The sequence below is a fragment of the Loxodonta africana genome, chromosome 22, assembly GCF_030014295.1.
Source record: "Loxodonta africana isolate mLoxAfr1 chromosome 22, mLoxAfr1.hap2, whole genome shotgun sequence".
Classification (NCBI taxonomy): domain Eukaryota; kingdom Metazoa; phylum Chordata; class Mammalia; order Proboscidea; family Elephantidae; genus Loxodonta; species Loxodonta africana.
The window spans coordinates 43,290,848-43,304,761 of record NC_087363.1 but is presented as its reverse complement, the minus strand read 5'-3'; the positions used below and the strand labels follow the sequence as shown (position 1 = coordinate 43,304,761).

Here is a 13,914-nt window from a genome sequence, read left to right as displayed (position 1 = left end):
TATTTTAAATAAAAGCACTGAGTTGCCAATATGTCTTTCCTCCCCCTTCTCCATGATGCTACCCCATGATGGGCTTGTTTTATATCCGGCACTTTTGGGCCAAATCCAGCCAGCCCACCCAGTTGGGCCAAGATCACATCTTGTGGGGAAAACTGGGCCCCAGCAGCCTCCTTCTCTCCTTCCTGCCCCCTTGCTTACACTCAATCAGACATGAACTGGTCTGGCATTAGCAGGGAAAACGAATCCAGTTTCCTACCGGCCCATCACCCCCCCAAAGCCGTAGTCCGAGATGTGCTCCGTGGGGGACTGGAGGTCGTTTTTGGAGGAGGCCTTGTCATCCAGCAGTGGCCCACTGCTGGCCTCGCTGTCAGCCTTTTGGCTCAGGCTGTCCGAGAAGGCATCGTCCCTGGGGAGAACGACAGACATGAATTGGGGGTGCATTCCTCCAGAGAACCCAGGGCTCCTTGAGATCACCCTGAGGGGCTGAACCAACACGTGCCTCATGGCTCAGTTGTGCCCACAGCTCAGGACGACCTACCTTCCCACGCCATGCTCTGCACCAGGCATGCCCTCAACATCGTTTCTGAACTCAGTTTCTCCAGCAGAGACCCTCTTCTATCCCACCGCCCAGGCCTACCTTCCCCTTTGCCCTCTGTTCTTCTCTCTCAGGCTGCTCTGGGCTAGGACAAGGCTAAATGCTAGAGGGTGTATTGGTGAAATGCGGCGGCGGGGGTGGGGGTGGGGGTGGGGGTGGGGGTGGGGGTGGGGGGAGGTAAAGTCTGTAAGTTGAGGACTGAGTGTTGACTGCTGAGTCTGTGGCTCCACGAGGAATGCTTTGGGGCTAAACAAGGGAGGAAGAAGGACCCTCCATCCCTCATCTCCACACCCACGGCTCTGGACAACTGTGAGGTGGCTTGAGCTCATTTGGGTGCCCTGCCAGCCTCTTTCCACTGCCCTGTCCTTCCCAGTGACTTGCCCCTGCCCTAAGAGCCTGGGAACTTTGGAAGGCTGCCATGGATGCTCCATTTTGGCAGACACTTGGAGTTTGTATGGTCCTGGCTTTTTCTCTGGCTTCGGACCTTCCCTATCCCATCAAAACTTATGCCTTTCATTCCTTGCCCTTGGGATCCAGCTTGGTGGCTGCTTCCCTGACAGATTAATTCCAGCTAAGATTGACAAGAGATCATAAGGTGTGTATGTACTGGACCCTTCAATAGCTTTCAAAGAAACGGAAGGTGCGGACTGTCTGGGCCTTCTGGTAGGGCTAGGCATTTGGAATGCAAGGTCTTTTTTTAGCCCCAGGAATCATCATAAAAAGTAGTGCCCTATTAACTCGAAAGGAAGAGGGTTGTTTCTGCCCAATCCCTTAAGAAGCCACCTCAGGGTTGGAGCACAGCAGGCAGTTAAGGAGGCAATGGGCTGGCCACTGGCTTACACAATGGCCCAGGAGGGTGGAGGTCCATGGCAAGATCCACTGGACCCTGAGACCCGCAGTGGGTGATGAATGCCCTGAAGGCTGTCACATGGGTCAAAATGGTGGGCCAGAGGCACCTAATGCTGTGTCTGTATACTCTGAAGAATGAGCAATTTGCGTATCTGTCAAGTGGATCACCATTTAAGGGGAAGTTAGATACAACTCATTCTTAGAGAAGACCAGGTGTATTGTAACAGGGAGAGCAAATAGCTGGCATATAACTCAGCACCTCCCTGCCTGTGCCCCTTCCAGACATCACCAACCCATTACTGCATTTTTCATATAGGGTCCCAACTCCCACTCACATGTCCTGTACGACTATGTACTGATGTGGGATGAGTCCGTCCACGCCGTTGTGGCGGCCCTCCCACCAGTCCTCTGAGGCGCGGTGGTACAGTAGCAGTGAGGCCCCCTTCTTGAAGGACAGCTCACGGGGGGACCGCCCCACATAGTCAAACTTGGCGATGGCCTCAATCTGCTCCACTTCTAGAAAGAAAGCAAGGGAAAGAGCGTCCATGAGATCAGCAGAGGTGCAGTCTGGGAGCCTTGCTTGGAAGGCCCTGGCTTCTCTGGGGAAGGACAGGAAGCAACCTGCTGAAGACAGCTTGGGCTGGGGCTCAGGATGCTGCAGTTGTAGGCTCTGATCTGCACTCTGCTCTGTAACCTCAAGCAAGTCATCAAACTTCTCTGGACTTTGGTTTCTCAAAACATAAAACAGTAGTTGACCGTAATACCATTTTCTTAAAATGCTGTCTTGACACAATTTTGAGGCAGGTCTGTTCCTCTTCGGTAAGTCCACTATCCAATCACTCCCCTTATCAGGCTCTTAGGTTCCTGGGCTACTATGGACCAGTTCTAACTGCCCTGGGGCCAGGTACCCAATACCTAGTCTACAGAACTATTCAAAACGCCCAATCCCCAGGAAGCTTGCACAAACTCACTAACCACACCCTGCTTCCATATATAAGCCCTCTCCTACAATTCCTGGTGGTATAGTGATTACGTGCTATGGCTACTAACCAAAAAGGTTGGCAGTTCAAATCCACCAGGCACTCCTTGGCAACTCTATGGGGCAGTTCTAGTCTGTCCTAGAGAGTTGCTACGAGTCAGAATCAACTTGACAGTGGTGGGTTTGGTTTTTGGTTTTCCTACAATTCCAGCTTGTCATTGTCTTGTCCCTGGTGCAATGCCCTGTGACCCTGCATCATGGCATGCTGTGGCCCCCTGTCTCTGGGAACGGAGTGTCATTAACCTAGTGACTTTTCATGACCTCTCTGATTCCTCTTCTCTGCTTGGCACCTGAATTATCATTCCACAAATCTGTTACTGTATCCTTATTTTCCACTGTGCCTCTTGTTCCCAGTTTTTAGTTCTTATTAAGACAATATTCTAAAAAGTTATTTTTCTTCTGTACCTTAACACAGGAAATCCTGGTGGCATAGTGGTTAAGTGCTACGGCTGCTAATCAAAGGGTCGGCAGTTCGAATTCGCCACGTGCTCCTTGGAAACTCTATGGGGCAGTTCTACTCTGTCCTGTAGGGTCGCTATGAGTCGGAATCGACTAGACGGCACTGGGTTTGGTTTTTTCTTTTGGTTTACCTTAACACAAATTCTGTTTCCGTTTTTCATGAGTCCTTTCCTCTTTGTCCTCATACAGCACATTTAGTAGTTCTTAACCTTTTGGAATGTGGAAGGTCAAACAGATGGTATATGTGGACTCCCATCTGTGCAAAATGTTGTACACAATTTTGAAGGGCTCCCAGACCTCCTCAAAGCTTATGGAGTCACTTTGGTGGAAAGGGGTGTGGGGGGTTCCTATTTAGGCTACAGCCCAACCATATCTCTTCCCACACACACGTTTATCCATCAAATACTTCCTCCTCTCTAGCCAGCCCCAACTGGGTTAAACAGTGAGGATATGTCTCTTGCCCTTGAGGTACTTCAAGGACCGAGCTCTGTCACTCCCTGTCTGTGTGACCTTGGGCAAGTTACACCTGTACTTCTGTATACCTCAGTTGCCTTATCTGTAAGGGTTGTTATGAGGAGTAAAAGATAACACAAATTGGAAGCAACCGAGATGTCTTTCCATAGGGGAGTGGGTAAGCAAACTGGTGCATTCATACAATGGAGTATTATTCAATGATAAGAAGCAACAAGCTATAAAACTACCAAAAGACTAGGAAACCCAAAAAACCAAACCCACTGCCGTCGAGTCAATTCCGAGTACCTTAAATTCATATTGCTATGTGAAAGGAGCCAGTCTGCAATGGTTGCATACTAGATGATTCCAACAATGTGACATTCTGGAAAAGGCAAAATTATAGATGCAGTAAAAAGATCAGTGGATGCCAGGGGGTCAGGAGGTAAGGGGAGGGATGACTAGGTGGAGCATGGGGCATTTTTAGGGCAGTGAAACTGGTCTGTGTGATACCGTAATGGCAGATACATGACATTATGCATTTGTCAAAATCTATAGGATTGCACAACACAAAGTGTGACCCTTAAACTATGAACTTTACTTAATAATAGTATATCAATATTGGTTTGTCAATTGTCACAAATGTGCCACAAGAATGCAAGACGTTACTAAAGGGAGAAACAGTGTGGGGGGAAGGGGAGGACGTAAGGGGATATATGGGGGCTCTCTGTACTGTCTGCGAATGTCTGCACAATTTTTCGGTAAACCTAAAACTTTTAAAAATAAAGTCTATTTTTTAAATTACCATAGAAGTCAAACCTCTTGAAATCCTTCAGAAAGTAAAACGCTCACAAGAATAAAAAGATGGAAGAAGAAAAAAAGATAATGCATGAAAGTGTATAGTGTAGTCCGGACATACAGCTGGGACTCAGTCAATGGCCGCCGTCGTCATTGTGAATACAATTATTAAGGGCTTTAGCCGATGGGTACGTCCTGACCAGAAATCTAAGCCGCAGGGAGATTAAGTGTTTGGCGAGACCATACAGCTAGTGATGTTTGGGGAAAAGAGTTTTTGGGAAGCAGGGAGGTTATGCCTATGATTTATTTAACCTCCATTATAGGGTTGCTATGAGTGGGAATTGACTCAATGTTCCATGGGAGAAAGAAGTAAGTAAGTGGCAGTCTGCTTTCTTAAAGATTACGGCCTAGGAAACCCTATGGGGCAGCTCTACTCTGTCCTATAGGGTTGGTATGAGTCAGAATTGACTCGAAGGTAGTGGGTTTGGTTTTATAGCTTATATCCTGAGGGGTGCCCACACTTGGTAGAAACCTGATTGTGTGTGAGTATTAATTTACTCATATTTCAAAGCAAGCGCAAAGATCTTTAACATATAAAAATAATACTAACACTGTGTCTGCATACACTGTAGGATTTTGTTTTTAAATTCTAATGGAAGGTAGGGTAACAGAAGTGACCCCACAGAGTCCTTTCCTCTGCTAAGCTTCCTCGGCGGTCACTGTCAGCTCCACTCATCATGAGTTATTGGGTATAAACCCATCCATCCACCCACCTGTCCACCACATAGCCAAGGTACCAATGTTTACCTGGGTATCCTTGGACAACTTAGTTATCCTTTCTAAGCTTCAGCCTTCTCATCTGTAAAGTGGAAATCACAATGACAGTACCCACCCCATAGGGTTGTTTGTGAGAAGGAAATGAGTTAATATACATAAACTGCTTGCAACAGTGTCTGGCACACAGCTAGCTCTGTCTAAGAATTAGATGTTGTTGCTGTTTCCAGACTCGATATTCTTCTATGGGCCATGGATGGCACAGAAAATCCACACACTCCACACACACACTAGGGCTCCCCTGGGTAAGCAGGTGACTCACAAAGACTGCGCCTGGGCGCCCTGAGATGCAGCAGCACTAGGAGGATCTCACTGCCTGTTGTCTCCTGCAGCAAGCAGGCTTCAAACAGTTGTCAGCTTTCCCCAGCTGGCTCCCTGACAAATATCTTTAAAAGCTATTCTGACACAGGCGAGGCAAGGAGAAAAAAAAAATAGAAGAAACTACACCACAGCTAAATGGGTCAGATTAACTCAGATCTTGACTCAGGGTCATCTTCTCAGTAAAAGAGGGACATCTCTGTCCTTCTCCCTGCTGCGGTGTTTCTGAATCTCCCACCCAGCCATGGGCTGGAGCTTCCCAGAAACCTGTCTGCCTGCCTGCCCGGCAGCAGGAGAAAGACCAGAGGGTTGGCAAGCCCAGGAGCTGAACCCAGACAGGCTTCGCTCTCTCAGGGCTTAAAAGCGCTTTTCGCCCCAGGGATTTCCTTTGAACGAGATTTCCCACTGCTGATAAAGGAGCTGACCAGGTTTTCCAGGTGTTTTTAGGAGCACAGAGAGGCTCAGGCAGCTACTGGGCTATTGTCTGGAGCTGGGGATGTGGGGCTGGGGGTGGGGGTGTAAAGGGAAGAAGACGGAGGCACAGGGCTGAGCTGCAAGCTAAGAGGAAACGTGTGTGTGCAGAAGTCATTACGTAAGTGTGTGTGGTAGGAGCAGGAATAATCGCTACCATTTACTAATAAATTTATTATTTGGGTTTATCATATCTAAAACAGAATACGTGATTCTCCCACACAACCTACCCAAACTTAACTTCATGCCCTCATCGTCCCCATCTCAGAACGTTTTTCCATGATTCCAACTCATGGCGACCCCATGAGTGTCAGAGTAGAACTGTGCTCCATAGGGTTTTCAATGGCTGATTTTTCAGGACGCCAGACTTCTCTCCTAAGGTGCCTCTGGGTAGAATTAAACCCCCAGCCTTTGGGTTAGCAGCCTATCTCATTAATCTTAATTGATTGTATCACCCAGGGTGTCCACCCAACAGGAAGCTGGAATCCCCCTCTCTAACCACGCCCTCCCAGAAGACTCCAGTCAGGTCCTGAGTCCTGCCTGCATGGTAGAGGAGACGCTCCATCCTCTCAACACCACCTCACTCCATCCCCACGCACTGCAGCTCCTGCCTCAGAGGACAGGCTTACTAGGGGCCCAGAGGAGATTTGGTTTACGAGGGGTCAGGGTCACTGTGCTAAAGGTGGGAACTTGTATGCGCCCCCTCTCCTCTCTCAGCCTCCCTGCACCCAAAGTAAAAAATGACCTAGGGCCTGTCCTTCGGCCTCCCTCTGCTCTCTTCTCACTCACAACCTTGGTTCATTCATTGCCTCAGGCTACAGCATCAGTTGATATTAAGATTAAGACTTGGTTTAGGAGGAAGGGAGAGACCTCCCTAGGTGTCAGGCCTAAGCCACAGGGTGTAGGGTGTAGGGTGTCTCTGCACTAGGGATTAGGAACATCAGCCAAGTTAATAATAAAGTGGCCACTTGTTATGGGTTGAATTGTGTCTCCCAAAAGTACGTGTTAGAATCCTAATCCCTATACATGTGGATGTAATCCCAGTTGGGAATAGGTTTTTCTCTGTTATAAGGCCCTACCAGTGTTGGGTGTGTCTCATGCCTAATCACTGCTGAGTTGTAAGAATCAACATGGATGCAGAGATCAGCAAACACAAAAGGGGGAAGATAGAAGCCACGTGAAGTTCGCCAAGGAACTCAGGAACAGAAGCTGAAAAGAGACAAGGCTGTTCCCCGACAGCTGACAGAACGGGAGGCTTCCCCTATTGCTGGTGCCCAGAATTTGGACTTCTAGCCTCCTAAACTGAGAAAATAAATTTCTGTTCTTTAAAACCGCCTACTTGTAGTACTCCTGTTACAGCAGAACTAGGAAACCAAGACACCACTATTGTCTTTTTTTTTTTTAATCACTTTTTACAGGGAGGGTGGTCATGATTTGGGCAAAATCAGGGCATTCGTCACTCAACTGACTGCAGTACCATTTAAATATTATCACAACCTATTGTCATTCACACAACATGGGCAGATCTCAACATACTATACTGAGAGAAAGAAGCCAGACCCAGAAGACTACATTCTGTATGATTCCATTTATATAAAGTTCTAGAACAGGCCAAACTAATCTATGGTGAAAAAAATCTGGACAGTGTTTGCTTCCGGGGTAGTGGGGAGAGGAAGTGACTGGGAAGGGGCATGAAGGAACTTTCTGGGATGCAGGAAATGTTCTATGTCTTAAGAGGGGTTTCAGTTGCACAAGTTTTTGCATTTATGAAAACTCATGGGATGATACACTTAAGATGTGTACATCTCAAAAAAGTGTAGGTAAATTTTACTTCCAATTAAGGACGACAAACAATATTGAGTTAATTATTTGTATGCTGAAGTGTTTGGAGGTGGTGTATACTAATGACTGCAACTTACATGGAAATGCATTACAATGCAATGGATGGGTAGATGGGTAGACAGATAGTAATCAAGCAAACCGAGCACAGAGTTAGTAATTGTAGAAACTAGGTGATGGGTACACTGGTGTTCACTGTACTTTCTTTCAACTTTTCTGTGTTTGAAAGTTTTTACTAAGAAATGTTGGGAACCACAAACAAACCAATAAAATCCTTACCCTGATTTCTAGTAGATGCCTAGAACCATCTGATGAAAGCTATGGACCCTCTTAGAGGAACGCACATCAATAGAAACAAAATTTTCCCACAATGGACTTCCTAAAGCCCATTTACAGAGCCATATGTGTGTCCAAGTAGATAAGGTTAACAACCCTTGGCTGAATAGCTTTCTAGATGTGGATGATGGGGAGGGGTCAAAGGCAACTCAGAATTTTGGGAAAATATCAGTGAGAAAAGGAGCCGTGCTAGTATAGTCGTTAAGTGCTCAGCTGCTATCTGAAAGGTCGGTGGTTCAAATCCACCAGCTGCTCCATGGGAGAAAGATGTGGCAGTCTGCTTCCTAAAGATTACCCACTGCTGTCTAGTCAATTTCGACTCATAGCTACCCTATAGAACAAAGGGATTTCAAAGCCGTAAATCTTTATGTAAGCAGCTGGTGAGTTCAAACTGCTGATCTTTTGTTTAGCAGGTGAGCACTTTAGCCACTGTGCTACCAGGGATCCCTCCGTAAACCCAACTGAGCAGTTCTACGCTGTCCTATAGGGTCGCTATGAGTAGGATCAACTCGACAGCAGTGGGTATCAGTGAGAGAATGGAGGTACAATTAAAATTGAAAACTGATACACTGTACCTATATAAACGTGCTTCTGTTACCTATTTGAATGGTTTTTTAAACTGGCAAAATCATTCCTCATCTAGCATCTGATTCACAAGGTTGCTCTTGAATAGCTGCGTTGATTTTTCTTTTATTTGGTTTTGTTTGGACAATCAGGGCTTCTCAGCCTAACCGTGGTTTCTTTATAAATCTTGGAAACCAGTGAATGTGCACAGATGTATTTTCCAGTCATGTAACCACAATATGCCAATACACTCAAAGCGGGACACAGGCATCAGTCAGTACAGGTTCTGTCAAGACAGCAACAGATGCCCAAGTAACTAAACTGTCCATCCAATGTGGTCATTCATCAGTTGACCCTTCTACTACAAGAACATGCAGTCTTGGTTCTATGGCTAATTTGACCTTTGACATTGGCTGGATTCCATTCATTCAAGTGTTTCCAAGAGAAAAGAAGAAATTAATGATCCCCCCCCCCCCACACACACATATGAAGTGGCTTAGAGGAAATAGGCAAAGAAACCAGGAAGTTTAGGCTACCACTGATCTGCGGTAAACTTCTCTGAGACTCAGTTTCCCTACCAGAATTTGAAGGACTTACACTTGATACAGTGAGCCCTGGTGGCACAGGGTTAAGCACTTGGCTGCTAACTGAAAGGTTGGTAGTTTGAATCCACCCAGCAGCTCCGAGGGAGAAAGATGGAGCAATCTACTTCGTGAAGATTATGGCCTAGGAAACCCTACGGGGCAGCTCTACCCTGTCACATGAAGTCATTATGAGTTGAAATCAACTCAACAGCACCTAACAACAACATACTTGATATATAGTCAATTAATGTTTCTTACCCACCTACTTGTCCCAGGCACTGGGCTAAGCTGCTTTGCATAGGTTACCTCGAAATTCTCTTGATGGTGTCATTCTCATTTTCAGATGAAGAAACTGAGGCCAGAGGTTACAAGGCTTGCCTCAGATCACATGGCCATAAAGGTTTCCCTTTGCTTTCAAATCCAGATTGCCTTTCTTTGTGACCAGACAGCACCCTCAACTGTCCCTGCAGCTCCATATTTCTGTGATTGTTTCGGTGGGGGGTCCGCATGAATGTAAACATCTAGAAAAGGCAATTAGTTTTCCTCCAAATAATGGCCCAGACTCACCCCCCTCAGCACACCCCGAATTCTTCGAGGGCCTCAGGGAGCATGAGGGTACCTCTCGCCGGCATGGCTACAGACTTCCAGGATGATTCTCCCTGCCTTTCCCATTCTCAGAAACCAGCAGCCTTACAAAGAGCAAAAGAAGCAAGGGTCCTCGGGCAGTGGATACAATGCTGGGACTCATTCCGTTCCAGGGACAACTGTGAGTCTTTGCTGGGGGCAAGGGGGGCAGCACCTTCTGGGAGGTGGTCCTGGAGTGGGGAGGAATCTGCTGGGTGTGTCTCATGGCAGCTTCTTCGCCGACCCAGCAAGCCCCATCCTCTTTGTCCCTCAGTCATCCTCAGTCTCGATGCTCACAGCACCCTCTGCCCATCAGACCGAGGAGCTTCAGAAAAACCGCCAGGGAAAGGATGACAGACAGCTCCAGGAAGGTGGAAATGTGGGTCAACTGCCACCGCCAGCAGCAGCCCTGACAAATCTTAATTCTGAAAAATCACAGTCTATCTCATTTGACATGAGAGGTAGCTCTCTCCCCTCATGGAACAGAGACCGAGAGCCAGGTCTACAGCAAGAGAAACACACACACACACAGAGGAACACACACACACAGAGTCAGAGACTCAGAAGAAGAAAGAGAGGAAGAATCAGGGGTGAGAGTGACAAACACGAATCTAGAAATAAAGAAAGCAACAGATGGAGAGAAGCAGAGAAGGGGCGGGGGCTGGTAAAAAAGATGGGAGATGGGAGGGAGATGGAGAACTGGAGGTGGTATAGAGAGGGAGGAAGGGAGAAAAAAAGATGAGAGAAAAGCAAATCACTGCAAATAAGCAGTAGGTGGATGCCTTCAAATCTCCTAACAAAGGCCCCACAGGACAGTCTCTCAGTTCAGGATGACCTCAGCCTTTCAGGATTCGGAACATTACATCTGGATTTGCTTTCCCACGTCTGTGACCCAGGCCTGATCCATTAGCTTCCTTTTGGGCCACAGTGATTGGATTATGCTTGAGCATATGACCCAAGTCAGTCCAAAGAGACTCAATCCCAGGATCTTTGTTGGAATCATTGTAGAAAAGAATGGAACTTTTGGCTACAAGGATGGTGAAAGCCTGGACCTGCCAGAGGCCACTGTACAGGGATATCTTACTTGAGAATGAAGCCAGCACAGAGGGAAGCAGAACCGGAAGATGGAAACAAAATCCTGCAAAATCATCTGAGCTCCTGGATTCAGCTGTGCCTGAAGCCATCCGTACTTCCCCTAGAACTTTGCAAGTGTGTGAGCTGATTACACTTCATGGGTAAGTCAGTTCAAGTTGGAGAATTTGTCACTGGCAACTGAAATAGTCCTACTAGAATGTGAGAACTCATCTATCAGTCTGGCCTGTTTAGCCAACTCCCAGAACCTCTACCTGACTCTCCTGGTAAATGTGGTGGCCTGTAGGGCCTGGGGCTGTTCCACAAGGGAAATGCAAAAGCCAAGTAAGAGAAATGCTAAGTAATGATTAAAAACAAACAAAGAAAGCTTTCACAGGGAGAAAGGAGAGTTATGCTTGGTCCATACAGGGACACGTTATAACTTTTGTGGGCCCCTGGTACTTGTATCTTCATGTTCCCCTTCCTTCATTTAAAAAAAGAAAAAAAAAAGTTAAAAATTGTATTATACCACTGCATTGGTGTAAAGATGAAATAATCCAGGCTGGATCATGTTCATTTATCTCTCCTGATTTTAAAAGAAATTAAAACATCTTTGTGGGCTCTGGGTGCTGTGCCTATTCTGTCTAAGGGATAAGTTGGCCCTGGGTCTATATTACCCAGATTACATGTCTACGTAGTTCAGTTTCTTCTTGTCTAGAAGGGGTAGGGGAGCCTGGTAAGTCCTGCAGAGCTTGGGTTGGCCCTACCTTTTCACCCTCTGCTATACTTTACGTACCATCACCCTTGGGCTTCACCTCTGGGTGCCCATAGCACTGGAGACACATCTGTAGTCTGACATTGTCACTCAGTGTCATGGGGAGCTGCTTGCCAGGCTGTGTAGGTGAGGTGATGACCAGACAGGAGTCTCATTCACTGCCATGCTCCAGTGCCTAGCATAGGCCTAGTGCAGAAGATACTCAACAAAGGTTTGCTGGAGGGATTGGGGCGTGGGTGGAGGCAAAGTTGGCTTCCTACTTGGGACACTATCATCACTTAGGATCTGGGTCATGGGCTGGCAGGATATGTAAATGGATGAAGCAGTGGGTGTGAGGTATGGTGAATTGGAGTGCACTGGGTCCCTATCTCTTCTGAAGGATGAACGGCTGATTTGGAGAGCCGGAGGGGTTATATGGGTCAGCCCTGTGGTTGGGCCAGTAAACAGCCAGCGTCACTGGCTCCTGGAGGAGTTCCTAGGAGTTCCTGGCTGGTACAAATTGTTAACACTCTCAGCTGCTAACTGAAAGGTTAGAGGTTTAAGTCCTCCCAGAGGTGCCTTGGAAGAAAGGCCTAACAATCTACTTCAGAACAATCAGCCAATGAAAACACTATGGTACAGCACAGTTCTACTCTGACACACATGGGGTCATCATGAGTCGGAATCAATTGATGACAACTGGTTTGATTTTTTTTTGTCTGGGGGAGTTCCTTGGCCCCAACCCCCACCCCCCTCACTCACCTTCATCGCTGGTATGAGGCTCAGTGCCATTGTCATGGTCAACTTCATCAATGGTCCCTGGCTCGCTGTGTGGGCTGTCACTGCAAGGAAACACAGGAAGGTGGACTCACCAGGGGGCTGTCTACCCTGACACCACTCACAGCCTCCTGTGGGTGTAGTCCACTCCACCTCTGGGCCTTCACCCCCATCAGGCCCAGGCCCATGGTATCCTGTCTTCTCCATTTTGCTCCATCCATGGGCCCTCCTTCATGAAGCTCCCCTGAATTTCTCCTCCAGCTCCCCTGCAGCCCTGCACTTTACTAATGAGGTTCAGGGTCCCTGAGGGCTGCCTGGAGATGCTGCTGGGCAAAAGCCCCAATCCTCCCGAGGGTGAGAGCAGGCTCACACTCATGATGTGTATGGTGGCTGAGTGAATCTGGGTCCACCACGTTTAGTTAAGAATGTGCTGGCATCGTTTCACCATCTGCTACTCCGTCACTAGATTATAAGCTTCTTGAGGCCAGGGCTCACTCACATAGTCAGTCTTTTTACTAAGCTCTTGGTTGAGTCCTAATACAGGTCAGGCACTATGCTAGATATAAGGGATGCAATGATGGTAAGGCAGATAAGGTCCCTGCCCTCCTGGAGCTTACATTCTAGAGGGGGAACAGGAAAAAAAACACAAGTAAACAGGCCAGTAAATAAAACAGTTATAAGCTGAAATACGTGTTATATAGGAAACAAATGAGCAGAGACAAGAATGGCACAGACTACCAATACAGGGTGGTCAGGGAAGGCTTCTCAGAGAAGATGACATTTTAAATGCCATTTCAGGGGATATGGACTTTATTATTAAAGATTCTGCATTGCCTGCTGGATAAAGTCCAGATTCTGCAAAATGGCTTCCATACCTGGCACCTGCTAACCTACAGAGCCTTCTTTCTCACCACTCCCTTGTTACACGCTACACTTGGCCATGCTAACTGTTTTTCATTTTATTGAATGCTCTGGGCTTTTGCACATGCTGTTCCCAGGACCTAGAACATTCTTTGCCCACTCCTCACCAGGCCAACTCCAGTTCACCCTTCAGGTCTCAGTTCAGTCTTTGCTCCTCTAGGGGGCCCTTTTTGAGTCCTGAGATTGACCTAGGAGCCCTGCTTCTGGAGCATCCTCTTTCCTCCTTCACTAGAGTTCCCTGGGCCAGGGGTCAATGTGGTCACATCCCTGCCTCACAGGCTAAGGCTGGGCCTATGACAGATGGTGCTTGGCAACCATTTGTTGAATGAATGAATGAATGTTGTCTACTTGATTAGAGACCCTCAGCCAAGCCCCGCTTTTTGGCCTTGAAAACTCCATCAAAATTACCATGTAATTAATAGTTTTCCTTTCTCATGGGAAATAAATGAGATTAAGAAAAGCGTGGTTATTATGGTTTGTTTTTTGATAAATACGCTAAGATCTGTGTTTCCTTTGTAGAACATTAATTATATATCACAGCAAGGAAAGGGAATTGGTAATCATTGCAAAAACTGTGTGAAAAGCTCCTCTTTGTCCATAAATTATGCTTGGTGGCTGTTAAATGTTTCTG

General features: G+C 47.0%; 1 protein-coding gene across 10 annotated transcripts in view; it reads right to left on the bottom strand.

The window, feature by feature from the left end:
* Nucleotides 1-13,914, bottom strand: part of SRGAP3 (SLIT-ROBO Rho GTPase activating protein 3) — a 335,902-nt gene that overhangs the window by 12,686 nt on the left and 309,302 nt on the right. For all 10 annotated transcript variants that reach the window (XR_010319058.1, XR_010319059.1, XM_064274982.1 and 7 more), the window contains 3 exons: nt 12,348-12,427; nt 1,780-1,960; nt 257-406 (listed from right to left, as the gene is read on the bottom strand). Coding sequence is in view for 8 of the 10 variants with exons in the window: in XM_064274982.1 (XP_064131052.1) it covers nt 257-406; nt 1,780-1,960; nt 12,348-12,427 (411 nt within the window). In the remaining 2 variants the exon portion in view is untranslated. The remainder of the gene's footprint in view (nt 1-256; nt 407-1,779; nt 1,961-12,347; nt 12,428-13,914) is intronic.